Source organism: Dromaius novaehollandiae, chromosome 1 (genome assembly GCF_036370855.1).
Source record: "Dromaius novaehollandiae isolate bDroNov1 chromosome 1, bDroNov1.hap1, whole genome shotgun sequence".
Taxonomy (NCBI): Eukaryota; Metazoa; Chordata; class Aves; order Casuariiformes; family Dromaiidae; genus Dromaius; species Dromaius novaehollandiae.
Window position 1 is genome coordinate 190,148,390 of NC_088098.1, and position 25,949 is coordinate 190,174,338.

The window sequence follows — 25,949 nt, forward strand, 5'->3', positions numbered from 1 at the left end:
AGGCGGCGGCGGCGGCGGCGGCGGCGGCGGCCTGCGGGGCCGCCCGAGAGGCGGTGCCGGGCGGGCCCGGGCTGCTGCTGCCTGGGTCGGGTTGCACATGGCTCTGTCGCAGCCTCTTCTTTCTTCCCTCCAAACTCTGGCTGGTAGGTTTGCTTATTTACTGGGCGGGATTTAGCTGAATTCATGAATTAGAATGAAAATATCTTTTTTTTTAATAGAAACATTTCCGTAGGAATTATGTGCTCACCGGGGGCTCGCAGCCACGGTGGGAGCAGAGCAGGGTTTTTTTTTGCCTCCTAATAGCGGTTTCTGACACTTTCAAGCAACACAGGAGAAGGGAAGTTAACTCGTGGCCGGTTTTTGTACTGTACGCCCGAATAACGCTCCCCTCAACCAAAGCCTTTCCCCGCTTCCCTAAAATGATAATTAAAAATCCTGCTGAATTTCATGTATCTCTTGGAGGACTACGCTGTACGGGTTTGGAGCTCTCTTATGTCGCAGGGATAAAGATACATCAGCCTAAAGCTCTCCACCCGGAGATAAAATATATCTGCTCTCTGTGGTACTGACTAGAATAAAAGGGGGACTTGTGTGCCTTTTTGTTTGGGTTAAACAGACAACTTGTTGTGGAGGGACAAAGTAAGAGGTGTTCCTCTCCTGACGTCTGCCAAAGCCTGCAGCTTTACCGGTACCTATATACCTCTATGAACACCCTTTGCCACCCTTCCACGTGGACAGACTATCATAGGCAATTTATTGCAGTTTAGCAAGGGACTTCTGATCAGCTGAGTCAATATGTAAATGTAAATACGTTTGTGCTCCTAGTAAATGTAAATACGTTTGTACTCCTAGCTTTTGGGGAGACAGGTAATATCACTCCACTCCACTCAAATTGTGCGAAGCTCCACACGTCGATTTTTTTTCTTTCGATTGGGAGTTAATTGAAACGCTTCCAGACCCTTCAGAAGCAACCTGCAGCTGAAATCCCTGTAGGACGCTGTACAACCTGTGGACAGGTAAATTAGCAGTAGTTACAACACGGATCAATCATCAGTGATACTCCAAGTATTCTGCAAGAGCACGTAGCGTTTCTGGGAAGTGCCGTACACCTGCGATCCCTGCAGAGCTGCACGTGTGCTCATGTGTATCACGACACACACACCTACCTATTTTAGCTTAGATCCCTGGTGTTTTCCCCCAGGTAAAACTGACCGCAAAGCTCAAACCAAGGAAAAAGCATTACGAATCCCAGAAAGTAAAATACATGCTTTTGTCCCATCAGTTTTCACAATAAGTTGTAGGCCTTAGATGTGGGTGATTTTTCTGTATGTGATTATTTTCTTGACAACCTTCCTTTTAAATGATTTGAGGCTATTCTTCAAAATACAGCAATTGTTAATGAAGAACAGATTATATTATAAACAGTTCTATAAAAAATAAGTCAACTTATAAATGATTTTATTGCTTTAATTTAGAAATACACTGCTGAGTCTGCAACAACCTTTAGTGCCAGCGAGCTAATTGTACCTCTGAAATGATCAGAAATATTTAAGCGATTACTGTTTAGTCACAAAGTATTTTGAGTCGTGTATTGATTTCCTTTTTTAGTAGGACTGCAGCGCTGTTGGAAGATCTAGTCGGTGAAAAATATCTAACCCCAATGCAGAGAAGCTTTTTGACTAATACATAATTAAACTGCATGTTGCCTGCAGTTGCCATTGGTCAGATAGGACATGATGCCTTGAGTGTTTTAGCATAATTGTCCAGAATCAAATTCTTTGTGCAGACCCGCAGGCCTGACCTGCAATTGCCTGGGTCTGTACAAAAGATGTACCAAGTGACTACTAACTAGTACAGAATAAAGGAGAGTAGCCTGGGAGGTGTTGTAGCGCTGAAATGCAATACCACAATGAGCATATTGCCACCATGTGGCTATTTGTGCTACCTGCATCCGTTTCTGCTGAGCCAGATGGTATTTTTGCCACTTTGCATGGTGCTGACAGAGAGGTAACTTGCTGGGACCTGGTGGGAAATCTGTTTGGAGCTTAACTTCAGCTGCCCTCACAGGGGTCAGGCTGGACAGAAGTGCCATAGGTGTGCAGAGAGCTTGGCTTCCAGGTGCCTTGCACTACCGTGGAGGTGTTTTCTGGGACGGAAGAGGTCTGGCTGCGAGGACCGTCTGGGGTACGGATATTTGGCTTTGGAAAGTGGTGGCCCATTGTGTGGTTCGAGAGGGACCATCCCGCCTTGAGCAGAGCATTTTAGTGCAGGAGGGATGGGTAACTCCTGGGAGATGAAAAGCTGGGAGGGGGATGCCAGGGAGGCTTGTCTGACTCAGCAGGGGAAGACGTTTCCTTGCTAAGTGCGTTCCTTTCCATCCAGGGCCCCACCAGGCCAAGCCTATCTCCTGGGCCCACCACTGCCAGTCAACCACAAGCAAACCAGCTGCAGTGGCAAGGGCTCCCTGAAAGCCACCTGGCCTTTCTTCATCCTTAGGGAAATCCTCATTGCAGAGGAGGATGGACATCAGTTCTTCCAAAGGCCAACAACAGGAGTTTCCTGTACATGACAGTTTTGCTTTTTTCTTCTTAGTTTCAGTCTAATGTGAGCCAGACCTAATGTTTTCTTCCCATTTTTGGTGCATCTGAAGCTCCCGTGATCCTTTTCAGCCAGATCAGGGGTCCTGATCAGGGTCATCCTCATGGCAGGATGCCATTTTCCTCAGCAACAGCCAAGGGCCTCAAGGCAGATCCATCGGATATGTCGGTCCCTGGGCTGGACACCCCAGAGCCACCATGGCTCCTCTGCTGGGGGAGAGATTGGGACACCATTGGATTTCATCTCTTTGCTATTTGTGATGCAATGTAAGACCAGTTACTCTCTAGTGGTGGACAGATTTTGTTTGGAAAAAGAAGGTTGTCAGGACCTGGATTTTTAATGTAAGATTGATAGGAAACTATCAATTACACAACCCAGCTTTTTCTGAAAGAGTAATTTGTTATCCCTAGGAGGGAAAGAGAGCCGGTGACTCCAGGAAGAAAAACTGGAGCGTCTGCAGCTGTGACGCAGCCTGCACATAGCACGGAGGAGAGAAACACCATCATTAATGCCTGTACCCCATTAGGACTCCAGATTGTTCCACGAGCCAAAGCGGCCACCGGTATGAATTAGAACGGCTGCTTCTAGTTACAGCAGCCACCCATCCAGGGGACACAAGGGCCTGAAGTTACCTTTTTTTTCTTCCCTTCGCTTGCTCGCTTGTGCTTTCTGCTCCCCCCGGGCAGTGTGGCTCAGGTTGGCCACCCAGGTGGGAGGTCAGCACTGAAATAAAAGTGTGGCCATTTACCCAGGTGCAGAAAGGGGCTCCACAGCCCTCCATGGGTACCCAGGTCCCCCCCAAAAGCTGTAAGAAGCAAGGCACGAAACAGGAGTTAGGTGCCAGAGCAGCACTGTGGGAGCCACCACACAGCAAAAGTGCCATACTGGATGGAGACGGCGGCCCCACGTCTAACCGTTGTCAGCGCTGCAAGTCTGAGAGGAAGGTGAGACGCTCTTGGATAACGTGGCTGTGAAGGAAGTTACTTTCAAATACCTTAGAACGACTTACTCTCTGAAATATCAGATCATCTGTCCTGACTGTGGTCATCAGATACCATAGCAGTGCAGGACCACATGGTATCTTTTTTGATTTGTCCTCATGTGTAGTGTCTAATAAAAGACTCTACTGGGAATTTCAGTCTATTGTCAGTGAAAGCAGCAAGTCCTTACTGTTAGGAAACTGGCATTGGTGGGCCAGCCTCTCATCGTGGTAAGCTCTGTGCCTCTAAAGCAGGGCCGATTTAATGACTCTATTCAAGGATAGAAGTGATGAGAGCCATCTGACTCAACACATGAATTTAATAAACACACATTTTTTTTTCCTCCCCCAAAAGAGATAAGTGCTATGTGGTCCCAATCAGAAACTACTGCAAGTATCCTGTCTTGCAGGATGCTTAGCGCTGCTGCTTGCCTGAAAGTTTTGAGTGCCTTTAGCAATTAAATGCTTCGCAAGGGCCAGCGTCTTAAGATGTGACTTACGGGCCGGTAGTTGAGTCCTGGCGCTGCGTGAAAATTTGCAGGAGAAAGAAAGGCTTGGCTGCAGTTTGGACATTTGCAATTTTTTGAAACTTAGATGCAAGGGCGGCACAGTAGCTACGCTGCTGTGCATCACCCTTCGCCCTGCCTGTGCTCCGGCCTGTTCGCCTACTTTTTGGGTGAAGACGGCGGGGAGTTTCCCCGCCTGCTCCCCGCGGGAGGGGAGGGAGAGGGGGGGAACGCTCGGCCGCGGAACGCTCGGTGCGGCTCCCGTTTCCAGCCGGCAGCGCATGCGCGCGGCGGCGCCGGTCGGGGGGACGCGGAGAGGAACGGACCACCTGCGCGGGCGGGACGATGTGGAGTCGCGTCGCTGCGTGGGGCGGCCGCCTCGCCGCCCGGCTCCTCACGGGGCCGCCGAGGGGCCGGCAGGCGGCGGACGCGGTGCGGCAGGAGCGGCGGCCTCGCAGGTACCGGGGGCGGGAGGGCGAGAGCCCAGGGCCCGCCTCCCGTAAATACATGGTCTCCCCGAGGGCGCGCGCGGATTGGTGGTGCGCCGCAGGGCGGTGTTTACGGTAGCGCTCCCGTGGGCGCGCCCGAAAACGGGGCTTTTGGGGGTATGGTTTTGTTTCGTCTTGTCTTGTCTTGTCCGGGAAGAGCTCGTCCCGTGGGGGCGGCCCCCGAGCTGCCGCTAGCGGTCACGTTACGGTCCTCCGTGACCACCGTAGGCTTCTCCCTCCCTCGTCCTGGGGAGCCGTTTGCAGGTGGAAAACTCACATTCGCCCTCATTTCTGCCGAGCTGCTAAGCTTGCCCAGGCCCCGAGTAGGCTGATGCTCCAGCTGCGCCGCCGGGGAACAGGGCTGTGCACTACTAACACCAGTGGGTAGAAGCCATTAAGAAAGTGTTATGAAGCAGAGAGGGCTGTCTGGGTTGCATTCCTCATTTTGCTCTTTTTGTCCCCAATTTCTTTTTGTGGTTTTGTTTTGGGAGTAATACACCTGTGTGAGTTGACAAAAACTTCAAGCCTTGCATACAGGGAGGAGGGGGAGAAAGCAGAGCAGTGCTGCCTGTTGGCAGAGGTATGTGCCCAAAGCAATGGGTACAAATACTGCTCAGAAGTCTGTTTTTCTTTTTATTGAAAACATTTAACTTCTTTTAATAAAAAGTCAGATGCGTATTTCTTATTTCAAAGCTCCTCAGATTTTTTGGACAAACTATGATAACATGATAGCCTAATGTATAAAGCAGGTTAACTCCCTGTGTAACTGTGTGTGCTTCTGAAGGTCAGATGGGGCTTGTCCAAGCAGAAGAAAAACCTGATGGCTGGTGCAACACAGTAATGCAAACTGCACTATACTCCTGGCTTTAAATGTTCAAGGCTTGTATTATTCCTGTCTGTTTTGATTCTACTTCTCTAAGCAGAGATTTCTGAATGGATTAAATAGTTTTAGAGAACATGCAACATGAACTAATGAAAAACATGTGTTTGGAGCAGACCTACGGAGAACAACTCTGTGTAAACCAGCAGAATTCCTACCATGTTCTCAGTAGTGTGGTTCTGAGGTTTTGCTTAAATTTTCTCATTGCCTTTCCTTTGAAATTAGGGCTTAATGCTGACAATTTATTAAGTGCAGAATGACTGAAGTAATAATGTGGTGCTTGCAGATAATAGCAAATTTTTGTTTGTTTATTGGCCAAAGATAGATAGGGGTGTGTGTGAGGGGGTGTGTGTGTGAGAGAAAGAAGGAAATGTCAAAATCACTTCAGATCTGTTGAAATGAAATATTCCATTGCAAAATAAGTACTCCATTGCAGGTTTTTATTTCTTTTAGTAACTTCAAGATGCTCATAAAACAAAAAGTAGCTTTGAATTGAAAGATTCAAACATTTCATTTTAAAACGTTGATGAGAACTGTTTGAATTTTGTGGTAGCTTTTCCAGAGAAGGCAATTGCACCTGTACTTCAACAATATCTTAAGCAGTCCTCTCCCATCCTTGGCACCATATCCTTGCCTATACTATGCCAGTATGAACTTCTTTGCGGTGATGTGGTAAAGTAGGTGAAGGAGGTGTTGCAGATGGAAAAATAACCAAAATAATTGTTCTGTTTGTTTCTGGGTTATTTTGCAGCAGGATCCATTCCCTTGTATGGCTGCACAAATGCTTGGCTGGTTTCTTGCAGGGCACAGGGAATGCAAATGATCGTTTCCTTAGTAGTGTCCGAAACATCACGTTACGACCAGAGTAAACAATGTGGAACTGAAATGTGCTTGTACAGTCTGGTTGTTGCCAAATCTTTTTTTGAAGGGGGTGAGGAGTGGTTTCTTTGGTGCTTAGTTTTAAGTGTTTCAGTGAGTTTTCTGTAGTGCTAGTGAATTTAAGTATCAGGTGCCAGTAGTTTGGGGTTTTTTGAACACACCTGAAATCTAGGTTTACAAAAGTACAGATGACGCATTCAAATTCACATGGTTACAAGGTCACAGTCTGTAGTTCAGAATAAAGCCAACAGCTGTGGTAAAATGTAGGGATTTCAAATTCTCAGTCTGCTACCTAATGTGGGGTTACTTGTTAAGTTTTGTTTCAGTTCATGGTTTAAGCACAGTTTATTTGTGGAGGAAATAAAGTTGCTTACATGATTTTGTGATGAAGAAACCATAAATAGCCAAGAGTTGTAAATATTGCCCTTAGCCCTTCCCAAAGAACAAAAAGTACTTGTTTGAGTACCTAATTCTGTTTGTACATAAGTAGGCCTAGACAATTGTAACTAATGCGTTTGTAAACTTTTTTGTAAGCTTACAAAATTCAGCCTTGGAGCCTATTTGTAACTTCTGCTTTTTTCTCTCTTTCTCCCTCTTTCTTTTCTTTTCTTTTCTTTTTCTTTTTTTAAAAAAAAAAACCCTTCTGTATTATCTAGCAAAATACAGAAACTCTTTAGCACTAGTACTGTCCTGTCCACTAAGGAAGATGGATCAACTGCTTCTACAGACAGCACCACCAAAATGGCATCGAAGAGTCAGGAGGATTCAGCAGAAACACCAAAGCAGAAGTTGTTAAACATTATTGGAAACATGAAAGTAGAAGTGAGCTCCAAGAAGAAATTCCGGCAATTAAAAACACATGAGACGAAAAAGCAAGCTATGAACGAGCTGGAAGGCCTGGACAGTAAAAGTAGTACCTTTCCAAAAGCTACAAAAGACATCCAGCGGTAAAGCATAGCAACCACACTTCCTATTTGTTTTCCTCTTTTTCAAATTGTTTTTGTCATTATCTAGGACAAGTTACCAAGTACAGAAGCAAATATTGTAAGAGAATTTGGTGTACAAGTGTGCACTGCAGTCAGTCATTGGGGAGAATCTAGACAGAGGATGTTGTGTGCTTTCTATGATATGCTGCTTTTTTTTTTTTTACAGTGAGACTCTAGAAAGGTAACATTAGCACCTGCCCATGGAAAGTTATTTTGATGGGAAGGAGAAAATATTGTTCAAATGAAATGTAATACAATTGATAAGAAAGGAAAAAATGTTTTGTAAGGGTGGCATCATGATTGTCGAGTCTTGTGGGTGGCTCTCCTCCACAATCTGTGTTATTTCAGGTTTATAACATTGCAGGTCTGTGCTGCCTGTGGTCATCTCAGCTTCATTTCCGATAGAGTACTTGGTGGGGTAGGGCTCTTGTTTTCACAGGTTTGACAACAACAGCTTGTCAGGGTCATTTAGCAGTTGATGATTAGTGGGACAAATGTGGGCTTCCTCTGATCGCTGGGATAACATGGAACTGTTTTTTCTGAGTTGTTAAAGCATAAAATGACAGTGTGAAAATGACAAATTAAATACATTAAGGCTTTTTTTCCTTCATGTTTTCATATTTTTTGTCTCTTACAGAGGCAAGCCTTTAAATCGAGAACTAGTGGAGGCTGCTTCTGCAGTCGCATCTTCTTTACCACTCAACAAGGAACAGACAGAATCCGATTTACTTGCGCAACTAAGAAGGCATGAAGAAACTACAGATAAACAGAAGAAGGGGGGGACTATTAACATACGGTCTGTAAATTGAATGTTATTGTCAATAATGCTCAAGCTTCTAATTTTGTATTTTCGTCTTGAAGGTGACTGGCTTTTCTTTTGGAAAAAGGCCTTAAGAGATACATTTCGGCAAGTTATCCTTGGAATTTATGTGTAATGTTGTCATGGGGGTGTATATTATATTATTAACTCTAGGTTTATTGCAGACAGATTTATTGAAGATGGTTGTACAGTGTAGTCATAGCAAGCAAATCTTACTGCACATTTGTTACTGCCTGAGTCTCGGTTTCTTACCACTCCAACAGTTTCTTGTCAGGGGTTTTCTTAACTGCCAAAGAGTAACCTTGAGAGGCATCCCAACTCAAGGGGAGATTCACCGCCGAGCAGCCCGCTGCCATACAGAGAGCTCAGTGGGCTCTAGGCTGCAGTGCTACTTATAGGCACAGAGTTTGACTCACGGTCACACAATATTTGGTGTGGAAATGTACCTTTTTTGCTGATCTCTTGCCATGTTGGGGACAAGGTACCTTTTTTGCTGACCTCATGCCCGTTTCTGGCTTCACCAGTTTGTTTATTCTTATTACCCACTCTGTCTGCAATTCTCCAGGTTTCTGACAGAATTTTTCCTGGAGACTTGCTAGCTGCAAGGGGTCAAATGGGGTGGTATGAGTAGACTCCCACCAGTTGCCTCCTTGGGGTCCCATGGTGATTACACGTTTTACTATAGGGGCTATCCTTTTTATCAACAGATCATCTTCTGTATCTCCTTCCCCATTCTCCGCAGCGGGAGGCAGGGGTGTTTGATCATTATCTGGATCAAACCAGATGTCCCCATCCCAAGTGTCTGGGTTGGTGAGCACGCGGTGTATATTGACAGGGTCAAAAGTTTTAGACAGCATCACCTGAAACTTCTCTTCTACTGCCCTCCTTTTATCTTGTTCAATCTTCAATTGTTCTTTGGTGCAATCGTTTTCTATCTGCAGTAGCAGACATCGCTGTTTTTGGGCCTGCAGTTCATTTTGGAGGGTAGCTGCCTCCAAACAAGCCCCCAGCATTTTTAGAATTACGCCTTTATTTTGGCCATCCTTACTCTTACCCCTAGCTAAGTCTATTTGCCTTTCCACATCCCTCCCAATCATACCAATGATTGTGAACCCATTCAGGTGAGAACTTGGGGAATTCCTCCACTCTGTGCCTCTGTAAGCAGGTAGCTTTGAGGTCACTAGCCATCATCCTGCTGACTGCGCCGATGGGGATATCTTTGATTTGGTTATACCCAGCTCCTTTAATTTTAGCATTCTTATTCTAAAATGCTTTTGCAAAAAGGGATTTTTTTACTGCCCAGGATCGTTGTTTTCTTGGATGGGATAGCAGAGTAACAGAGGGTTTTCTTTCCAGCTTCCCAAATTGTCACACAATGGATGCACTTGTAGACACTTCAGACGTTCTGTCTGGACCGATGAATTTTCATGACAGCTTCGCTGAACTGAAGTAGAGCAACTCTAAAGCCCCACCCTTCCTTTCAAAAATTTCCAGTCAACCCGAGAAACTCATCGCTTGGCTTAATTCCGTTTCCAGTGCGGCTTTCAAACAGATGAGAAACATTTGTTTGGAAACTAACAGTTGCACGTACTGCTCCTTCTTTTGGATGATAGCTAAAGACAGACTTTTTGTTCTCTCTTTTTAGCTAGTATTAAGATAGCTACTCAGATAACAAATCATTACATCCAGATGAAATGTTGAACTAAACAAAATCATTATCTTCAGCAAAATAGGAATGTGCAACCTTTATTTATGCCCATTTGCAGTGCGAAATTTTAATTGTGAAGTTTTAATTTATTCTGTGAAAATGAATTTGTCCCAAAGCAGGATTTAAGCTTGGTCCATTTATTATTATTTGTAAGTTGCTATGGAGATTAGTAAAGAATTTGTTTGTGCTTTGTGTATCTATTAGTGAACTGCAAATGGAGTAGCCAACAAACTAGTTTGCTGCTGACATCTGCCTTTCAAGTGAGTGAAAACTAAAGAAGAATGTGACAGATGGTTACAAATAGATGGAGTAATAGGGAAGCACAACGCCTGATGAATGATAACTTTGTTGAACAAAATACATGTTCTTCAGAGGTTGTGAAGGGAAAAGGGAGAAACTGTGCAAGCTTCCCTTTTAGCCTGAATTCATGATTCTCTGCCAAGAGAGCTGATGGTTGTTGTGGACAGCTAAGTGAAGTTCTCTCCAGATGTGCGAAGTCTGTGCTATTTAAGAAGGAAGGGAGAGAAGATCATATGGTTTTAGGTAATATACACAAGCATCTCCAAAGGGCATGTGTATGCTCAGTTTTCATCATCTCCTCTCAGTCTGAATATGAAAGAACCCAGGAACTTAACAGAGATGTTTATCTCCATGGGCTTTTGGAGCTGAAATGAATAACTTTAAAGAAAGGGATCTGACAGTTACAAAAAAGCTAGGAGATGCTTCTTAAATTAAGAAAAATAAATAAGGAAATATTTTGTATAAATAATTTGTTCATTAAACTCTACTATTAATTACCACTGAGGTTATGCCCTGTCTGTCACTGGGTTTTTTAAAAGAGCAGAGTAGACAAATGTCTTAGAAATGGTGTAGGCTGTGGATGACCAACTTAAATGTGATTGGAACCTACTTCAATTCCTGGTAGGATGTTGGGGTCATACTAATACTGAGTAAACTAGTATGTGCAGCGCCAAACCTCACGTGCATCTGCCCCTATGCCTTACAGTGTATGCACTCTTTTGCAAATGTGGTTGCCCACTGGCAACAAGGGTTCTCTCTCGTCACCAGCCATTGCGCTCCTCCTGAAGCACTACTGCCACGGCAGAAAGAAGGTGCCTAAGGAAATTGTAGTGTAAGCAGAAAGGCTTTTTTCCTTTAAAAGAAAGTTTGAATTCTCAAGAAATGAAAAAGCTTAAGTCCACATGTTGTGTGGCTCTGTACAGTTGCTAGATGGCTTCAGATGTGCTATTATAAAATACTATAACATGCTTGTGGATGGATCTCTGTGGTTAGAAAGACACATTTTCCTCATGTACATAGCCTTGTTGGTTGTCTAGGAATATCATAGCTGGTTTGTTGTGCTTTGAATTGGCAAGTTCTTCCTCAGTCTAAGGGGGCGTTGTGAGCTAGTTTATTTCCACCTGGTAACATATGTTAATTTTTATTGTATATTGAAAAGTTTTGTTTTCTTCCTAAATAGTTAGGTGAACGTTTTGAAACTACCAGTGAAGGAGTTCTCTAGGAAGACCAACAACTCCTGATGGTTTTTGGGACTGATGAGCTAGTTAATGGTAGCATTTCACAGTTAGACTCTGAGATGAATTGGGTGCTATCACCTTTCTGTTCAGTGTAAGGGAAAAAAAAAGTTCATAAAAAGCAGCCCTCAGGGGCATGACATTATCCTCTAGAATATGTCAACCTATACAAGGGACTGAAATGCTTTTAATATATTAGAAAGTAATCTTTTTTATTCAAGCGTGACTATTTTGTGCTTATTTTTATTTGACAACAAGGGAATATGGGCTGTTAAGCTTTTCATTTTCTTCATGAAGGTTTTACAAACGTTCTACTGATATATTGAAAAAGCCAATATATATTCATCCTTTATTGAAAACTTGAAAATCGATTTAAAAATGAGATATCTGCAAAGCATTAGAATCATTTAATATAACGCTCAGCTGCAACAAATTGCGACACTGCTATTGAGATTTATGAAGGTATGAAATAAATGATACGTTGTCAGGATCTTTTGATTTGTATTATTTTTTTCAGTAACATGGTGTGACTGCCAGGGGTCACTGTTGTACACAGTCTGCTCCCATCAGCTTGTTTTGTAGCAGTTGCGAGGACAGCATGTTCAGTAGGAGGGGAAAATATTAATGATACAGGAATTTATTTTTCTCAGTGTGGGATGAAGTTTCACTCAATGGAAATTACAACAGCAGTATACTAAAATAAAACCAATGGCACTGCAAGTTGGAATTTCAGCTTTTGTTTTGGGTGAATAAGAAGAAATGTAATTCAGAGCTTAAGGCTAAAGTAGACCTAAACTCCCCATGTCTTTGTTTTTAGTAATATAATTATTGGTTGGTATTTAGGAAAGAGGGAGGATCTGTTTGGTATAAAAGCTCTACCTCTCTCCAGCTCTGGAAGGCGTAAATATCTAGAAACTTTTTTAATCTTATGTTGGGACATGAGATAATATCATGTAATATCTGACCACTGTAGATACACTGGAGTTGAAAAACGTCAGATGACAAACTCGTACTCCATCGTAGAAGGCAATACGAATATCTCTGTAGTTTTGTTTTTATTTAATGTAGAAGACACTTAATAATGGAGTGATGAACATTCCTGCCATTAATGTTCATTTACCAACGATGTGGTGACATTAGGACATTTCCATGAGAAATATGGTACTATTGACTGCATGTGCTAATAGCTTGGTAGTGCAGTCTATCCAGAAGGAAGTTTGACCTGCTGTGCTAAGCCACAAATAAACTAAATTTTGTAGTGAGGAGAGCTTCTCAGAGGAAGCCTGAGCCCTTGTAGCACAGCAGTGCTCCAACCTGAGAGCTGCTGCCAAGTCGAGCAGTTGGGCTGGGCAGTGTGTGACTGTGACCTAAAGAATTATGTTAGCCCAACCCTCAGAAATGTGTCAAGTTTCTGGCCCGACAGCAGCTCGCTAATGCCAGTAGTCACTTCATAAAATAACTTCTAGCGTGAGAGAGATGCAAGTAAACCTGAGGTTATTTTTTCTTTAAGGTTAAAAAGTTTACATTCAAAACTTATTTTCAGATGTCTTTTTGTTCAGAGTAGATGCTTGAAGAGCTATGGTATTCTTGTTCTGCCATTCAGAACCACATCTAAGACTGAAGAGAAAGTCCTACTGTGTTGCTTTGGTGATTAGCTTTTACACATTTCAAGAAGTATTTATTGGTAATAAAGTCTCTTTTGACTTAAACTACCAAAAACGTAGTTTGAATTTTATTCAGACTTTTATAAAATGGATATGGAATGCTTTTGAGTTGGCCTATTTTTATTTTTGAGACCATCTTTATATCGTAGAACTTGAGCACTGCAATTTTGGATGGCTGCATTATCTTGTAATACTTATTTGACCCGGTAGCAGCTGGGAGAAGAGGGTAGATACAAAGAAGAATAACCAGCTTGGTCCTTGCCAGCTGGTGGACATACAAATTAAGGGGGCTAATTGGCTGAGGCAGAGAGGTTTTATGTTTTGGCCTTTATACTCTGAATGAGCTGCAGACTACATTGGTAAAGACCAGAGCATTTGGTCTTCATGTATGATTTTGACTTCAGAATTATGAGGGAAGATGTGGTCTGTTGATGCTGTGATGTAATTGTGCAATGCAGCAGATTGCAGGAGATCAGGAAAGGTGACCTACTTACTAGGGTGGCGTGATTGACCCATGTCAGCTGATGCGTGAAGGCCAGCTCCACCACCGCTCCCTGAGTGGAGTTGGTTCCTGTCCAAAAATTGGTTATTTTTAATCCTTATTCCAGCAAATGCCTTGTATCCGGAGAAGTTCCTCATTTACTTAAGCAAAACATACCTAATGTAGTCTCTGAATATAAGTATACAGATATGTGAAATGGTAGTTTTCTTTTAGTTGGTAACTAGATTATTTCAGAGAATTTGTTGTAAGTTTAATAGGTCAAAATAGCGCTTTTCATTTATATATGTAGAATGTAACAACTGGGTTTGCTTAAAAGGTCAGACTTGCATATCTGATGACTTTAAAAATGGATATGTTGTGTGAGGAATGTCTAGTTCTGTTTTATAGGCTTACAAAATCAGATGAGAATAGTTTGCCTTATTAATGCACATGACAAAACTTCCTGCCTCGTTGTTTTTGTTGAGTTTTTATCTTCACGTTTTTGATTTCAGCAACGTTATTTCAGACATGACAATTAAGAGAGAGTCCCCAGCTCAGAGAGGTGTGAGGATATCCAATCTCATTTCTTTGGAGCTAGAAGAGGATGGTAAAAGAATCAAGCCTGAAAGACTCTCACCTCAGTCTTCTGATTCCAGAAGGTATTTTCTGTTGTGTTGCCTCCCACTTCCCAGAGAAGGAGTATGCAAAAAATTACTAATGGATAACATTTTAAATTTAGTCATAAATATTCATGATACCATAATACTTTAAAGGTTAAAGAAAAATTTTAAAGCATTTTTTGTGAAAAATGCTGTCAACATTGAAATTAATTTGTGTGAGAACACATTAGTGTTAACCAGCTAATCAAATAACTTGCACTTTTTGACAGTAAATCTTAGATAATTAAAAATGCTCTGTCCTGAAATGTAATCTTGTTTCTTTTTTTTTTTTTTTTTTTTAACTACTTTAAGTTATTCATGCTTATGCAAAATGTAATTTTATATCACTTTGGTAACTTTTTTTTTTTAGATGGAGGTTTTGAAGACTTACTGTCACCTTATGGAAAACTTTGATAAATGTTCTATGTTCAGAAATATTTTATCTATTCTGCTGGGTTTTTTTATAAGAGACTTTTAAAGGGTGTTTTGTAACCCTCATGTTGCACCTAATAAGTCATTCTATAACTGATTTCTATATTGCCTGTGACGTTCTAATTGTCTATAAAATGAACTTCATAATTTACATGGTGATTTCAGTGTACTCATTAAAAATGACTTGCTACTGTTTTTTGTGGCCAGTATATTTCTTAGTGAATTAAGTTAGTGCTCTTAATATTTTTAGTCTTATAAGCTATGCTTTCGTGTCTGCATTCTTTTGATTTCCCATGGCAGCCACATGATTACATAGCTTCTCAATTTATTATTTCTCCAGCAATTCCATTTTCAGTAAGATTAACTTCTTTACAAATTACTTATACATGACTTTACTTGGGATTAGGGGTTAGAAATTGAGGTGATCATTGATGTCTAGGTGGATAATGCTGAAAACAGAATTTGGATAACTAAGAAAAAGTAGGCATAAAGTTACAGGCGAGTAGATGTGCAGTATTCTGCCCTCTTTGGCTGAGACACCTATTTCCATATATCATAAAGAGAGTTGTAATTTTCCATATGGAACAAATCTGTGCATCCTTAAGCCATGTAAATCATGCAAAAGCCCCAAAGAAGTGAACATAGTTGGTCATTAGAAGAACTTGACATGCTTGCTGAAATATTTCTGAGTAACTTACTTTTTCTTGAACTACTTGAACTATTATTTGCTTATACCATCTATATTATTTTATAAATAATAAGCCATAAATATTTTTATTTATTAAAATAGTGTAAGGTAAAGCAAATTTCACTGTGCGAACATTTATTAAATAATTTATGAAGTGTGAGGAGCTATCTCACCTTCCTTGTGTGATGAAGCTGAACTTGGTATGTCACTTTAGGAGCGGTGCCTTAAAGAATTTTTTAAATCTCTTCAGTGAAGAAGCTGTCTCCAGTTTCAGTCTTAAGTTTCCTCCTGGAGCCTTGTGTTTATCTATTGATGATATGCAAAGAAACAGCTAGGAAAAATATTTAAACATGTTTAAATAGGGTTGGTAGATTTCAATGAAATGGATGATGTTGCTTTATAGTAATTTGAGCTAGTCATTTTTAAAATAAATGTTCTTCCAAGTCAGGCTTGTATCTTCAGCCAATGTTATAGAGAGTTAGACACACAGATAGGAAAATGTAATCCCAAATCAACATTCTTTTAAGACTGTGTAATTAGATTGCTCTGTGCTGAAATGGATCCAAGATAGTTACATCAGTAAAAAGTAATAGGACAAGAGCAGATTTTGCAGTAGTGGTTCTGGCCATCAGAAATCTGCAGAAAAAGCAGAGAGGTGAAATTTAAGGTCAGGAAAGGCAAGTGTTGCTAGGGTAGTAGTGAATATGTAATAATAAAAAGTAGGATCTATTAGAATTCCAGTGGAAACCCACAAAACCAATAAAGGTTATATAGTTAAAACAATAGTTTGTTTTACAGTAAAGGCATTGCTTTTTTTCTTCATTTTTTTTAATATGAAAATTTATTTGGATTAGTTGTTAATCTGCTGTTGGATTTTTTTTTCCAGTGTAGGTTCCTGCTGCTTGTAAATAAGTTTAAAAATAGATGGTCAGAATAAAATATTGTTATATTGAGAAGAGCACTGGGGTGATGGTATTTAAATATATCATACAGCTATGCTTTGACTGTTTGTTGTATGGCAGAGAAGAAAAGATGGTGGTGTAATCTTCCAGAAAGGCTATTTATGTAATAAAGCAGGAATTGTTTGATTTAGCTGTTGCCCCTTTCTTCCTGAATTGTGCAATACAGAAAAACAAAATCTCCAAATTCACTTTCTAGTTGCAACTTCGTAAAATTGCTTAAGTACTGGGGTTTGATACTGTTTAACTTCACTCAGATTCCTAACTACTTCGGTGAAAAATGGCTGCAAATATTACATTGATTTATGCTCATTCTTTCACATAGGAATGTTTATGGAAGTTGTGTTACAGAGTAATAATTCAACCATAAATACTTTCTCTGCTTAAAAGCCTGAGGATTTAGTAAGAGTCACTGTCTCACTTCCCCCCCCCCCCCCCCCCCCAATTCTATTAGTTTCATGAGAATATTTTGTGCTGTTAAATTTTTTATCTGGCAAAGTTCTGAAGTGTTGTGCAATACCAAATATCATTTTTCTTTTTTGTTTATAGGAGTCTCAAAGTAGGAAGAAGACTTAATATTTTCACTAAGACTTCTCCAGATACAGAAAAGGCACTGAAAACAGGTTAGTGGAAATTCAGTAATGAAAAATCCAATGAAGACAAGTTCTGAATTTTAAGAGTATCAGGGGATTCATTATTATGAAGGAGACCCATGGCCTCTTAACTTACTACTTTCAGACCCATTTAAAAAAAAAAAAAGTAACTCTGCTTCTTAGTAAGCAGTACTTCCATGCAGTGACAAGGATTAATGTTTTCTGAGCTAATCAGAACAATCTGTTACTGCACTTGAAGGGTAAAACTAGCTTTTTGTCACTAAGACTGGTGTGTCTTTGGTACTTATTAAAACAGTCTGGAGAATGTGTGTTGGTTCCCATGAGGTATTTGTTCAAGTTGCAAACTTGTTGCATTTGTGTTACTGCAAAGAAAGGCAAAGCTATAATCCCAGGGAAACAAGTGTGCTCCAGAGGTGGCTAGGCTTAAGCAGTGTGGACCCAAACTAAATTACATACTTGGTTTCTTTCTGACCTTCTTTAATTTAGTGTTATAGAGGTAGCTGGAAGATCCTTTAGAGGCTGACAACCAATGCCTTGCTTTACCCACTGTAGCTAATTGCTCTCCTCACATATACAAGCTTCAAATACACAGCAGAATTCATATAAGATAAACAACAACAGCAACAACAAAAAACTGGCTATGACCCACCTTTGTATTCACTGAACTGCACGGCTCTGCAGCGACAGCCTTAATTCCCACGTAAGGGGGATAGCTTTCAAACATGAAGACTGGCATCGAAGCATGACTTAAGATTTAGTGCGGGACTGTGGGTTTGACTAAGGGTGTGTGAATGTGGGTAATGCATTTAAAGAAGTCCCTACCTCACTTTTCTGAATAATGAGATAGTGTACATTATTAGCACTAATCTTTAACACACTGATTTTTCCAAAGTATGCTGAGGCCCTTTGGAAAAAGACATTACTCCAGACTTAGAGCTACCTGTAAAGCTAGCACCTGTAAAAGAAATAGTAGAGAAATCCTCTCTGGTGTCTTAGAAAATAGTATTTATTTGTTCCTAAGAGTAGGATTGTTAGTTTTTGCCAGCTTCTAGCTGACTAATTTTCTTCTTTTTTACACTTGAAACGGCAGGGAGAAATTAATGGTGTACTTAATTTCTTTAGTAAAATGTCAGACAGTGCTATTTGAGTATTATCAAGCAGCTGTGTGCTGTCTGAATGCAGCTACGTCTGCAGTGGACTGTAAAGGCTACTTACTAGAATGGGATTAAGTTTGCTGCTTTTTAAGACTACAGATTTCTGTAATATCTGTCCATTTTTTATATAAATATGGGGTGAATGATATAGCATTCTTTTAGCTATCTTGCCAAAAGTCTCATTCAAGTAACTGCAGCTTGATTTGAATCAAATATGCTCAAGTAAAATGTTGAGAATTTGTAATATTTCATAAGCAACCTTTTGCATGAACACATGTAGATGCAGTAACACATAGTAATCATATTAAATATAAAATTTAGTATTCAATTTTTGCACATTCCAGTTTTGTAAAAAGTGTGAGAGAGCAAGTAGACTTTATTGGATTTGTAATTAGATATCAAGAAATAAGTTTCTTTCAGCTTTTTATGTGGCATTGTTATGTCTGATTTCTGTTAGCTTTGAGGAAATCTATAGTAGATTCTAAGCCAGAAACCTTATTACAAGACTTACAGACTAAGCCCGATAACAAAACAATTTTTTTGCCCTAATCTCAGGAAATACCAGCATGATACTTGATACTTTGATTCATCTGCTCTCACTTTCTTCTTGGCTCATATTAGTGGAGATCATGAGTTAAACTGTTGTTTAGACATGACAGAAAAGCAAGTTCTACATTGTGTATTGAATATTTATTTTGAAAACCTAAATGTTAACTGCAAAATACATTGGTGTCCAGCAATATTTTTTCATAGCTCAACATGAAATATCATTTATTGTTTCCTGTTTTGTAGAGGTGAAAGTACAATTTTTATTACCTCTACTCCAAGCTTGAAAATTTAAGTTTCTGCAGTCTTGTATTAGCAGATTCATTAGTAACAAATTTTTAGAAGATAAACATTAAGATGTGGACAATAATTCAATTCTGGTATGTTTCCCTTGTCCTTTATTTATTATTTATGTTTTTATTCCTGCCTCCAGCCCTCAAATCAAAGTAGGTAGCTGAGAAATGCAATTCTGGTAATTTCTTTGCTAAGTAAGAATAATTTCAAAGAGTACTTTCTCATTTGACACAAAAAATTAAAATGATTTTCAGCATGCAGAATTTCTGTTTGCTTCTGATTTTGTTTTTTCTTAAAAGGAGGGAAAAGATTTTATTTTTTTTTCTGGTTGAGTTCTAGGCCACTAAGCCAAAAGTATAATCACTTCTTAATTTCAAATACTTAAACTTTAGGGTAGTAGAATAATAGCTATTAGCCCTGATTCACTTAAAATGGACTGCAACATTCGAATTCAGACCAAAATCTCTGTTCCAAGGAGTTCAGGATGAACTGATAACGACATGAGACAAGAATACAAAGGGAAGCTGGACTTGGGGTGCTGTTTCATGCACTGGCCTAAGGCACTCCCAGCAGTTCCTCCCTATCTTGTGGTTCCAGCTTGTTGCCTTTACTTCAGTGGTAGAGTTCAGGGTGGGCTCGTGAGCAGTTCCTCTGGGGTGGAGGGGCAGGAGCTCCTTAAGTATAACTGTGTTACTATATGAGTACACTTCGAGAAAAAAGTTCTTTCTTAATGTTAATTAAGATTCCTTAATTAAAATTTCCTTTAATTCCATCAGGAAGGAGGCATCCCTAGGGGACTGTCTGACATTGAGAGAGAAATAGGAGATTCAGGATTTCTCGAGCCCAAGGGACAAAATTTGGGACACTTACCAGGCTGGGTAAAGAATTACTATCATTTGTAGATAAAGACTTGTCTCCCTGAATGAGTGTATAGGTGTGAAAGTATCTGAAAACTCCTGGGGTAAGCAAGGCTCTTGTAGCAAAGAGTGCAGCAATCAAGTTCAGAGTTTGTCATGTGCATGATTTGTGGAAGACAAAAAGAAGAAAATACTTGTGAATAATTAAATTCCTGCTCTGGGAAAAAAAGGTTTAAAAGTAAACTGTCCTCTAGCAGTTCAGAATACATTTTCACCAGACACTTGAGAATTTAAGACTTGCATTTCAACAGCGTGTTGAGAAAGATGATGCTGACATCTAGAAAAACTTGCACAATTGAAAGTACTAGTCTTTGTAACGATTAATGTTAAAGGATATATGTTGTTTTAGCCAGTGAGAAATCTTTGGCATGTCAGATCTTCAAAAAAAATTTCTTACTTAGAATCTTCACCAACAATTTGGGATGTGGAATTTGCGAAGGAGATTGCGGCAGTAACTGAGCAGCCTCCCCGAAATGGTTTTGAGGAAATGATCCAGTGGACAAAAGAAGGAATACTATGGGAATTCCCAATTGACAATGAAGCTGGTATGTGTACTGTTAACTCTTACTATCTGTCTATATTTACATTTTTGAGAATTAGAATATATTATGATCCTTGATGACTTTAACATAGTATTTCAGCTACAGATCGTGCATTTGATAGTAAACAAACATAACTCTCCAGCTGTCCCAGATCAGAGGTGCTTCAGATAAACTCATTCTGGCACTCTTCAGGTGAAGTCCTGCAGGTGTTTGGGCTGGTCTGAGGGCTGGCTGCTGCCAAAAACGGGAGGACTTGCTCTCTTTTCACTCCTTCTTGCTCTCTTTGCCCTGATAATTTTAGCACCCAAGAGACCATTCAAGTCTGTTACATAATTCCTCTTACTATGAAACTTCTTTAAAAGAAGCTTCTAGCAGAGGAAGGAGAATCTTAAAATCACCGTGCATGTTTTATAGCACTTATTCTGTTCTTTGGCGTGGTTCTGAGACAAAGTGGCTAGCAGGATCCTAATCAACTATCTGCCAGTTCCATATCTGCACTGGCTGACCAGTTCCATATCTGCACTGGCTGAGTGTTAAACAGTCATTTGCTTCCTTTGTTCTGTCTATTTCATAAGAAAAAACAGTCACAATATTCACTCACTCTGGGCATCTATCTTAACTAGACATCTTTGTGCATTGTATTTGCTTTGTTTTCCATAAAAAAGAGAAAGTTCTGTGTGAAGTTCAGCCAGCAGAGAGAGAGAGTGTTAAGAATGGGAAGAAGAACCACAGAAAGCAAGTGAACGCTTTAGGAACGGGGACTTTACAGCTTCAGGGAGAGTTTGGCTGTGTGTGTGGGTTTTTTTTTTTGTTGTTCTTTTTTTAAAGATTTTAAAGACATCAAACAACTACTTTAGAATGATTCAGCCACTGAACGCGAAACAGGTTAGTATCTGAAGCTAGGAGTCTTTGAAAATCTGTCGTACACTGAGTTGCAAATTGCATGATGCGGTTCATTGTTTCTTAATGTTTATTCTCATCCTATTTTGGCAGTTTCTTCATAGAAATTATTCACTACTCAGGACTGATCTGTTCTATCATGCAGAAATCCAAGTATATTCTAGTCATGTTTTTGCAAGCTTAAAACCACTGCGGCCAGTGGTTTTGTTGTAATGTGGCTGAAACCCTGCTGTCTGGGGCAGTAAGTGGACTGGGCGTCTTTGGTGGCCAATGGTTCTTCTGTTGTAGCAACACGGCTGGAACCCTGCTGTCTGGGATGGGATGGCAAGTAGACAAAGAGTCTTTACATATAGTTAAACAAGAATCTTTATTGATTTATCTACAAAGATTGGTCATGTGGAAAGTTCCAGTGGAGTGTTCCAAAATTTATCAGCTCTCAGGTTGAAATATCAAGTCAATAAATTTCATCCTATCAAACTGCCAGCTCTGTTACAGGTTGTTAATCAGATCAGGTATGTCAAAGTACAGTGTCAAGCCTGAGAATCTTGCTACAGTGAATTCAACACACCATAATTTCAGTAGCTTTGCAAAAGAACGGTGCCCCTTCCCCTGTTAATTTTACATTTTTGTACTGTCATCTCCCTCAATAGCAAGACATTAATCCAGCTTTTTGTGCATCAAGAAATAAGTGATTGTTCTGTTATACCACAAACATGTAGCCATAAAAACGTATGTGTAATTAGATTTTCTCCTGGGGAAGCATGTATATTCAACTTTTAGCATTACGACAGCCTTTAAAGTCTTAAGTGAAACAAAAAAGACAGAGGAAAGCTTGTAACTACTTTTCTTGGCTTCAGAGCATCTCCAGTGTTCTCATTAGAGTGCTTTACTGAGGCACTGTGCTTTGAGACATTGGGTCAAGGTCATGATTTTTAAAACTTCTGGCCCTCATGTGAGTGTCTGAAGATGTGGCTAGACTTAAATATTGGCTTGCTGTAATGGCCAGGAGCAGTCCTCCCCGCTGCCCTGGGCTTTGCACCTGCCTGCATGTTCTTTCCCTTCTCTTATGCAGCTGAGGACACTATTAGGCATCCCTCCCCGTCTCCCATGCGCCCAATTAATTTTTTTACCAGATTAGCAAACCATTAGTGTAGCTTTTGTAGCATCATCCTCACTTGTGCATCTCTCTGCTCATCCTCTGTACTTCTAGTAGCTCTAGCTCTACTCCAAGCTTTTGCTGTGCCAAAAGGGTGGGGAAAAAACAGATTTTTATCTCTTTCTAAAATGATTTCTGTGCATTTACACAATGATGACTCAGATCCTGAAGAACATGGTGCTTAGAAAGGACACTACATGTTATTGCTGCTCCTTTGCTTTAGCACCTCATTCTGAAGAGCAAATGCTTCTAGTGTGTCAAAGGCTGTTGTGGCAGAAGATCACTTCTCACAGGTTTAATGGAAGTCTCAGAAATTTAATGTCTACAATTGCCTCTGGTAGCTTCTCTAGGTAGAAGTCCACCACGTCCTGTTCTGGCTGTTACGGTGAGATGCTCTTTCCCAGCAAAGAAGCATTGGGTCAGTTTACCAAGGGAAGCAGCAAACATTACACAGTCATTTTAGGTGGGGGTTGTTTTACTAATTTTAAATTTATTCTAGGCACCTACTGTAAGACCGCAATTTATCTCATTCTAAGAATGCTTGGTTCTCTTTATTGAGTATGAGCTTGTCAGCAAGACTCCTTGTAAGTACAGACATGCACATTTGAGATGTACCTTACCCTCCCATCATCCTTAAGGCAAGGTTGGTCATCTCTTGAGGAGGTTAATGTGGTATCTAGAGAAATTCCTCAAAATTTCTGTTTTGTAGTACATAGGGTATTGGAAATAGGATATTGACAGAGGGTGACTTCATGCTTTGAGGTTGATAAAGAATGTCTTCTGCTTTAGATGCCTGTCTTGCTTATGTGCTGAGGATCCTACCAATTGTCAGATTTCATATCGTAGTGGGAAAGGGTTTTTTGTTGTTTGGTGTTTTTTTGTTGGTGGTGTTTTTTTTCAAATTAGATTTCTGAGGACAGTGCAAGAGAGGGGGAGGCACAGGCTTGCTCTTCCCCTGCAGCATGAGGTATGACTTGTTGGGGGTGGGGGAAATCATGTGAACATATCTCATCTAATCAGTTCCCACCAGAGGTCTCAGCCTCTGATGCTTGGGGCAATTGTGGTCTCTTTTTGTGATGCACACTTCACTTTTTTGAGGACTGAAATATGTGGTCTAACTGAAATGTTTGGACTCAACACTTCATTCCCAAACCATATATCATGTCTTTGACAAATGGGAGATTAAAATAGATGATGTAATAGTTGCTTCTGACCTGAATTTTGTGTGAGACTATAAACATCAAATTGTTTGGTTGTCTCTACTGCTTTTTCTATAGCCTGTTTAATTTCTTTTGGGTTACAAATGAGAACTGGAAAAATTACTAATTAGACATTATCTCTCCTGCAGCCCTTCTCTCCCCAAAAGATGACTATCCAAAGGACAACTTTTACTGGCAGCATTATTCAGATTCTTTCAGTAGTGGGTTGGTCAGTTTTTCGATTTTCATGACCAACAGAAATTTGGAAAGGATGTTACTTGTGAAAGCAGCCACCAGTGTCCTGCTACAATGAGATTCTGCCTTCTCTTGCCAGGGAAAGGCAATGTGGGACTTTGGTGTCACGATAAAAAAAGATTTCTGTGTTGCTTTAAGTGAATGTATATTTCCAAGCACAATAGAAATAAACCTCTTGAAGCTGACATGACCGGTGTTAAGGGGGAAAAAAAACGCACAAAGGAAAAAGAAGAGAGCTTCTGGAAGAAGGAAAGATCTGCTTTCTTATTCTAGGACAGGGAGATAAAAGTGGTGTATAGCTGGCATTGACAGATACTGCACATGTCTCAGGTGCTGCAGTTATGGGGAAAAATAGATGCATTTCCCAGCTCCTCAGGCATTGCACTGCCTAAAGCTTCAAACCAGAAAGAAATAATGCTAACTTGGTGAACAGGACATACAAGTTGTGAGAGACTTTGCATCCCAGTGGTGTGTATCTGAATTTGAAGAAGCTCTAACATAGCAGGAAGCTTAGGACTGAGAAGGCTTCATTATCTCGTGTTTAATATTGCTGTTTTAATGTTGGCAAATAACATATCCTATCCTAGTTAGTATTTAAAAAAAAGTATGCTCACATCTGTGGCATAGAATTACCATTTTTTATACTCTGGAAATATTCATATGCAATATTTTTTTTCTCTAATAATGAAGAAAGTTATTTTCATCTCAAGTTGCAGATGTTGTCTGCAAATCTATAACAGACTGTGGTCATCTAGGAATTTTCAGATACCTCTAATTTAAAAAAAACTCAACCCTTCTGTCAATTGCAAATCCCAGTTTGTCTTGATTTTTTTTTTTAATCTCAGAACTGCAAACTGCTAAAGCAGCCCTTCTTTTTGCATATGTAAGATTTTGTGTTCCAAGTAGTGTCTTTTGAATGCCAGCATCGTGATATGAACAACAGCAAATGAAATCCACAGGACAGAGAACAGAAAATTACCATGTGATTGAAGCTGTTTCATGAAAGATCCATAATAATCCCTTGTCCCATGTTCCTGTGGAACTGAATGCTTTTGTATGCAGTACTTTTTGTGTTAGTCTCCACTGACAAGAAGCAGTTGATGTGACAGCGTTTTTACATCATCATACACTTATGGATTCAAAAACTGTTTGAAAAACAATTTCTTATATCCCATTGGATAGCCATAGGATGTTAAAACTATGAGCTGCAATGAAGATGCAAGCGTTTAGTAGCTGTGCAATATTATATGTGTTAGGAGGTAGCTTTGTTCATTCTATATTAGCTTGGGTTCTTTAAAGCTCTGCAGAATTATGCAATAGTATTTTCTTAAAGAATTTATTAAGAAAGCATTGACAATTTAAAATGTACTTATGATGAGTCAAAGTTTTCTTGTGTTGAACGAACAAGAAGATGGATTTTGGCATCAGCATTTGGTAGGGTTTCCAGACAGAAAGTTGATGGAAATACTGTATGATCTTACAAAGGGGAACACAAAATTGAAATGACCTGGCAGACATGAGTATGATATGTACTGAAATTTTCTGTGCGGAGGGAGATATTTGTGTTTCTTGAAACTATAGTAGTTTCTTCTACTCCTGTTTGGTTTGCTTAACTGTGTAAAAGAATTAAAAGGCACAGAATGATTTTACTAACTACAGGTTTATCTGCAAGCTATATCCTTTTTTGTGTTGTTCTGTTAAGTTCGCTGTTACATAATGATAATGACTTTGTTGTTTTGTATTCTTTTAGGGATGGAGGATGATGCTGAATTTCATGAACATATTTTTCTGGAGAAACATCTAGAGGACTTCCCCAGGCAAGGACCTATTCGCCACTTCATGGAGCTTGTGATCTGTGGGCTTTCTAAAAACCCGTACCTAACTGTTAAACAGAAGATCGAGCATATTGAGTGGTTTCAGAAGTATTTTGAGGAAAAGGAGGAACTTCTTCAAGAGATTTGAGACTTCGAAAAGCCTAACCTTGAAACGAAGAATTTATTAAATCAAAATTGATGACTTCTTACTAAAAGGAAATGCTATCAATGCATAGTAAGCATGTGACCTGAAAATTGATGTGTTTTTTTAAAAATATTAAAATGCTTGAAATGTC

The 25,949-nt window shown here is 40.0% G+C and overlaps 1 protein-coding gene across 7 annotated transcripts; it reads left to right on the forward strand.

The window, feature by feature from the left end:
• The first annotated feature begins 4 nt into the window (after positions 1-4).
• MRPS31 (mitochondrial ribosomal protein S31) lies at positions 5-25,949 on the forward strand. 7 transcript variants are annotated; one of them, XM_064504899.1, is made up of 10 exons: positions 5-143; positions 853-1,016; positions 2,068-2,184; positions 3,009-3,542; positions 6,987-7,277; positions 7,954-8,112; positions 14,037-14,183; positions 16,812-16,885; positions 20,189-20,332; positions 25,590-25,949. In XM_064504899.1, exons 4-10 carry the CDS (start codon positions 3,487-3,489, stop codon positions 25,799-25,801), a joined length of 1,083 nt encoding a protein of 360 aa, XP_064360969.1. In that variant the 5' UTR covers positions 5-143; positions 853-1,016; positions 2,068-2,184; positions 3,009-3,486; the 3' UTR covers positions 25,802-25,949. The 7 variants fall into 7 exon arrangements, with proteins under 7 accessions (XP_064360969.1, XP_064360971.1, XP_025964182.1 ...); XM_064504901.1 differs by lacking the exon at positions 2,068-2,184 and having other exon boundaries at positions 3,009-3,160; positions 3,351-3,542; XM_026108397.2 differs by lacking the exon at positions 2,068-2,184 and having other exon boundaries at positions 3,009-3,160.